Here is a 6610-nt window from a genome sequence, read left to right as displayed (position 1 = left end):
TACTAGAAATTGGTTATTTTTATATTAAAAATAACAAACCTTGTTCCCAATGTAAAGAATTGTTGTTTTCATTGCAATAAAACAAACAAATCATGTTTCAAGTGCAAAGAATTATTATTTAATGAATCTTAACATGTATACGGGTATACAAGTTAACAAGACCCTTCTTTATTTAAGATATTTTGTTTTATTTTGTTTCCGGATCCTTTTACTCCGGCACTAGAACTACATGGATGACAAGAATCAAGTTCTTTTCAACCTTGTATCAATGAACCGAACAATAAAAATGTACTAGTATTGTTAAAGCAGACACTCAACCCCCTGTATTGCAGTAGGCTTGCGAATTGGGTTTCTTAACTGTTCTGGACTTTTAGCACAAAGAAATTAGCAGCTCCATGGTCTCTAATCTCTATATCGAAAACAAGTCGTATGTGCAGTGTTCCTAGCTGCCTAGCATGAGATTTGGTATATAATCTTTTCTTTAGAACAACTACAACATTTTTTTTTCCTACCAGATAGGATATCAACTTTCATTTTCTTTGAACAACTACGACATACTAAAAGAGAATAAATTCTCGAAGAAAGTTTCATCCATTATATATTATTAACCAAAAACAAGATATTTATATTCTTAACCGGTTCATATTGATGATGTGATCCTTCAATTTTCTTTTGCATCGTACATTCCCCACCCGTTGTTGATGACATCATACGCTTGATGTATGCTTCAGAAAACGAAAAGAAAACACTAGGCGTCTACCATTCCGTTCCCTTGGAATTCCATGAAACCAGTTGAATCAACCATCATTTCAAGTTATTTTATGCAGAAATATACTACACATATTGACTCGCTTGTTTTCTTCTCCTTGAGTCGTCCACTTCAAGACTTGAAGTCCTTTTCGTTTTCTATGTACCGAAGAGATCTTTCGTCCACTTCAAGACTTGAAGTCCTTTTCGTTTTCTATGTACCGAAGAGATCTTTGGATTCTTGTTGCAATTGTAGTACAAAACTGGTCACTTATAAATAATCGACCAATCATAAAAGCAAGAATATATTCTGTAATTAAGAACCAAAATGCTCTCATCCAACGAAATTGCTTGTGCAAGGGTATTGGATTCTCGCGGCCAGGGTAGAGTTTTGGCGTCATGGCTCCTATTCATCTTTTTACTCGATTCGTTGGATGGTACCAAGAATATTGATGTGCGAAGGTATATTATACCGAAGCAAATAATCAGTCCTGCTACAGATATTAGAATGCAAATTCTACGCGGATCATAATAATGTAATTGACATGCAACATTGAGGATTACTTTGAATAATACTAAGTCATTACTCGTCCTGACAAACTAAACCACTAGTTTGTATCGTTCCCTAAGTCTACTTTCTAAGTAAACTATACCATCTCCTAACCTACGGAAAAAACATGAAAGTAATTCTGAAGCTTCAACCATACGGACTCATCCATCTCACGCAACACATCTACCCACTCCACTTTCTTTTATGTTATCAAATCCATTAAGGTGTAAGCGAAATCCCCTGACACCTAACCCATACCGTACTTGGCAACTAAGTAATCCCAATTTCGCGCACAACCGAAGCAACTTAACGCGTTTTTAAACCAGTCTTCGGATCGTAAATCTGACAGACCGTTGCCGAATCGACATGAAGGCTAGCGAAGTGCGAACGCGTTCATAAAAACGGTTCGGGTCCGCCTAAAAATCATAAATGGGAACAAAAAATAGCATTTGCTTTGCGTTCTCCGAATCGACTTCTCTGGGAAAATCTGCTAATCCATTTTCGGTAAGAGATTTCACGCAAAAGCCATGAGTGTGGACCCCAACTCTTAACTTTCACACGGTCAACATGAAATTCCATCATTTCCCAGACAGTTTCCCTTCCAATTCATGCAGAAGAAGCTACAGTGAAACTACCTAAGCGGTTTCTGATTTAAAGTTGATACCAGTCAGTCCTATAAATAGATGAATTATACAATACATTCTCACTGAAAGAAGCTTTATCAATTAGATATCGCCCAGCAAAATCAATAATATTTTTTTTAATAACTGCATTGCTTCTTCATACTGTTTCTATACATTGATCATCTTTTCCCTCTAGAGATTACTGTTCATATTTTTAAGAAACACCAATGCCATTTACTTACCCTTCTTCTTCTTCCTTTTCATCCCATGCACATTTTGAACGTCCTATTTTAAGCAAACCTCATAAAAGATGGAGACGTGCATTCACTGTTATCTACTCTTCCAGAGTTTTTCTTTCGTTAGCTAAAAAGATCGTCTCTATTAAAGAGACCCCGTTTTTCGTTGGTGTTTCACGTTCGCCGTCTTATACTGCTCTTGATATTATCAGCACTAAACAGGATGGAGATGACAGCGGTCAAAATGTAAGTTTCTCTGTTGTTGGTCATAAGAATCTTATTGATATTGTCAAGGAAAAAAACCTGCAACAATTGAGTCAGTTTGGTGGTGTTCATGGAGTCGTAAATAAACTTCAAACTGATGTGAATAATGGGATCTGTGGTGGAGATATAGACATTGGTCGCCGCCGTGAATCCTTTGGTACTAATACATATAAAAAACCAGCTTTGAAAGGGTTCTTACACTATTTGATGGAACCATTCAAAGACACTATTATTCTTATTCTACTAGCATGTGCAGCACTCTCTATTGGTTTCGGTATGAAAGAGAATGGTGTCAAGGAAGGTTGGTATGATGGTGTTAGTATTTTTGTTGCTGTCTTTCTTGTTGTTGGTGTTTCTGGTGTGAGTAACTTTCGACAATCAAGACAGTTCAGTAAACTTTCAATGGTTAGTAACAATATTCAGATTGATATTGTCAGAGACGGCAGAAGACATACCATGTCAATCTTCGACATTGTCGTTGGGGATGTCATATGTCTAAAGATTGGAGATCAGATTCCAGCCGATGGATTGTGCTTAAGTGGATACTCTCTGCAAGTTGATGAATCGAGTATGACGGGAGAGACTGAACCATTGGAAATTAATGTCAGTAGGAACCCTTTCCTGCTCTCAGGATGCAAAGTGGTAGATGGATATGGCTATATGATTGCAACATCAGTCGGCATGGACACTGCATGGGGAGAGATGATGAGCTCAGTCAGTAGTGATTCCAGTGAGAGAACACCATTACAAGTTCGGCTTGATAAACTTACTTCATATATAGGGAAAGTTGGACTGACAGTGGCTTTCCTTGTTCTCGTGGTGCTGTCTACCCGTTATTTCACAGGTAACACATTAAACAAGTTAGGACAACGAGAGTTCAATGGAAGCAAGACGAAGTTTAATGATGTGATGAACGCAGTGGTCCGCATTATTTCTGATGCAGTAACGATTGTCGTTGTAGCAATTCCAGAAGGCTTGCCGTTGGCTGTGACACTCACACTTGCTTACTCAATGAAGAAAATGATGGCTGATCAGGCCATGGTTCGAAAACTAGCTTCTTGTGAAACTATGGGTTCAGCCACCACAATATGTACAGATAAAACAGGTACTCTCACTCTTAACCAAATGAAGGTGACCAAATTTTTCCTTGGCCAAGAAGCCATGAAAGATGAGAAAGCCTCACCCGCAGTCAGCTCCGATATTCTTGAATTGTTCTATCAAGGGGTTGGACTAAACACAACCGGCAGCATTTATGCAGCAACTTTGGGAATGATGCCTGAGATCTCCGGTAGTCCAACTGAGAAGGCTCTTCTTTCTTGGGCTGTATCAAATTTGGGAATGGATATGGAGGAATTGAAACGAAGCTGTACCGTTCTTCATGTAGTAGCATTCAATTCAGAGAAGAAGAGAAGTGGGATTTCCTTGAAGAAGAAGAATTCGAACGTCGTTCATGTGCACTGGAAAGGAGCAGCAGAGATGATATTAGCTATGTGTTCCAGTTATTACGGAAGTACCAGGGTTACACAAGTCATGGGTGAAGGTGAAAGAATGAAACTCGAGGAAATCATCAAAAATATGGCAGACCAAAGTCTTCGATGCATAGCCTTCGCTTATGGTCAGTTCCAAGAAGAAGACTTGGAGAACAATGATGGTGAAGAAGCAGGTCAAAAGCTAAAGGAAGATGGGTTGACTCTTCTGGGACTGGTTGGTCTGAAAGACCCATGCCGTCCTGGTGTGAGAAAAGCTGTGGAAGCCTGCAAAAATGCTGGAGTAAGTATCAAAATGATCACAGGAGATAATATTTTTACTGCACGAGCAATAGCAACTGAATGTGGCATTCTTGATCCCTATGATCCTAACTTGAACAGCGGAGCTGTGGTAGAAGGAGTAGAGTTCAGAAATTACGCTGTGGAGGAGAGGATGGAAAAGGTTGACCGGATTTCTGTGATGGCAAGATCATCTCCATTTGACAAGCTTTTGATGGTGCAGTGCTTGAAACAAAAAGGACATGTGGTTGCAGTAACTGGAGATGGCACAAACGACGCACCAGCTTTAAAAGAGGCTGATGTCGGACTCTCAATGGGAATTCAAGGCACCGAAGTTGCAAAAGAGAGCTCAGATATTGTCATTTTAGATGACAACTTTGCTACTGTCGTCACAGTTTTGAGGTGGGGGAGGTGTGTTTATACCAACATCCAAAAGTTTATCCAGTTCCAGCTGACTGTGAACATTGCTGCTCTAGTAATCAACTTCATTGCAGCCGCTTCTGCTGGTGAAGTTCCTCTTACAACAGTCCAATTGCTATGGGTGAACCTCATCATGGACACTCTGGGAGCCCTAGCCTTAGCCACAGACAGACCTACCGAAGAGCTCATGAAAAAACCACCAGTGGGTCATAACCAGCCACTAATTACGAATGTCATGTGGAGAAACCTCGTCGCCCAGGCTTTATATCAGATATTCGTCCTCTTAATCCTGCAATTCAAAGGAAATGTTATATTCGGAGTGAATGAGGATGTTAAAAACACCCTAATCTTCAATACTTTCGTTCTGTGTCAAGTATTTAATGAGTTCAATGCAAGGAAGCTAGAGAAGAAGAACGTGTTTGAAGGAGTACTCAAGAACAAGTTGTTTCTAGGGATCATCGGAATCACCATTGTTCTTCAAGTGGTTATGGTTGAATTCCTAAAGAAGTTTGCAGATACAGAGAGGTTGAACTGGGGTCAATGGGGAGCATGTATCGGCATTGCAATCATTTCTTGGCCTATTGGTTGGGTCGTCAAGTGCATACCAGTTCCTGAAAAGCCGTTATTCGATCTTGTCAAGCGACGAAGCTCTTGAACTGGTTTATTCCCTTTCCATTTCTATTATATAGTAAAAAGAAAAGATGTTTGCAATAGGATCTAGATGCATTTGATTTCTTTGTATATGAATTTTTTATAATCCTGAATAGAAACTTAACAACATACATTTGCAAATTGGGTGTTTCTGTGACTAATTCAATAAATCAAAGGCCAAAACTATAATGTGAAGCAAGAGTCCTGAATGAATTTAATCATTCCCATTGAGAAACAAAATTACAGGAGCAACAAACTTTCTACTGGTTGACTTGACACTATAATTCCAAGCCATCATTCAATATTTCATATTCAACTAAATATTTTACAATGTACTTCAACGCAGTGCTGAGAATGAAATTTTCCTTCAGTGTTGGATTAATGTTATTGGAATATAAGAAGAAGAAAAATAACAAGACGATGAAAATGCTTTTACCTCCTCAAGTAAAGTTTGATCGATTGTTTTACCATAAAAAGAATTAATGCCTGGAAGAATCAGACCACTCCATCAGCTGTTGATCTTTTTCCATATATCACGAGAAATCAACAATGCAAGGGTCCTCAGTTTGGATTGATCCTCTCAATGTGTAACCCTAAATTTGATTTTCCCAAACTAATATTCTGCATGCTAGAGGAAAGGTAGAGAGAGAGAACTGTAAACTGTTCCATTCGATCAAGAAAACAAAAAGAAGAGAGACACGATTTCAAGTTCCCAAAGTGCCAAAAGTAACTGCGGTCCACACCATGTTTACAATGGTCAAACTCAAGGTATTGAAAAGCGTGAAGTGTTTTTTAGGAAGTGATCCAATCGTGCCGTTTCATGGGTGATGTTGGAAGTGGATGTTGATGTTGGAAGCGGATGTTTTGTTATAAATAAATTAGAGCTTTATAAGCAAGCAGCTCCTGTGTCGTTGGATCATCCTATGTACCGTTTGATAAATTTGATCTTTTTCTTTTCTAATGAAACACAACTATCATAGTTATAATATTAAAGATAGATCCCTAAACTTATCCAATAAATACATCTTGTGCATATGTGATTTTATTGCCTTCGACATATCTATAGTATACTAGTTTGTCTGCCTGTTTCAGGTCTAGATCTTTAATTTTGGTGAGATATTTTCTTTTGAACTTTATGATCACGAAAATGAAGTGGGTTTTCTCTCAAAGGCATACCCTTTCTCCATCTCGGCCACCATTTTTTCTTCCTTTTCCAATTTTTCTATTCAATTTCAACTCTTTATTTGCTAACCTAAAATTTTGATCTTGAAGTTTGATTGTGGATTATCAGTTTGGGGGTAATGCATTTTATATATGCACGACATATCAAAACTTAGAGAATTATTAGATCAA

General features: G+C 38.4%; 1 protein-coding gene across 1 annotated transcript; it reads left to right on the top strand.

Moving 5' to 3' along the window:
• The first annotated feature begins 1659 nt into the window (after positions 1 to 1659).
• LOC113342474 (calcium-transporting ATPase 12, plasma membrane-type-like) lies at positions 1660 to 5452 on the top strand. The gene has a single exon (XM_026587022.1). It carries the CDS (start codon positions 2148 to 2150, stop codon positions 5259 to 5261), a length of 3114 nt encoding a protein of 1037 aa, XP_026442807.1. The 5' UTR covers positions 1660 to 2147; the 3' UTR covers positions 5262 to 5452.
• Positions 5453 to 6610: the final 1158 nt, after the last annotated feature.

The sequence above is a fragment of the Papaver somniferum genome, unplaced genomic scaffold (assembly GCF_003573695.1).
Source record: "Papaver somniferum cultivar HN1 unplaced genomic scaffold, ASM357369v1 unplaced-scaffold_41, whole genome shotgun sequence".
Taxonomy (NCBI): Eukaryota; Viridiplantae; Streptophyta; class Magnoliopsida; order Ranunculales; family Papaveraceae; genus Papaver; species Papaver somniferum.
This window is presented reverse-complemented; position numbering and strand designations above follow the sequence as displayed.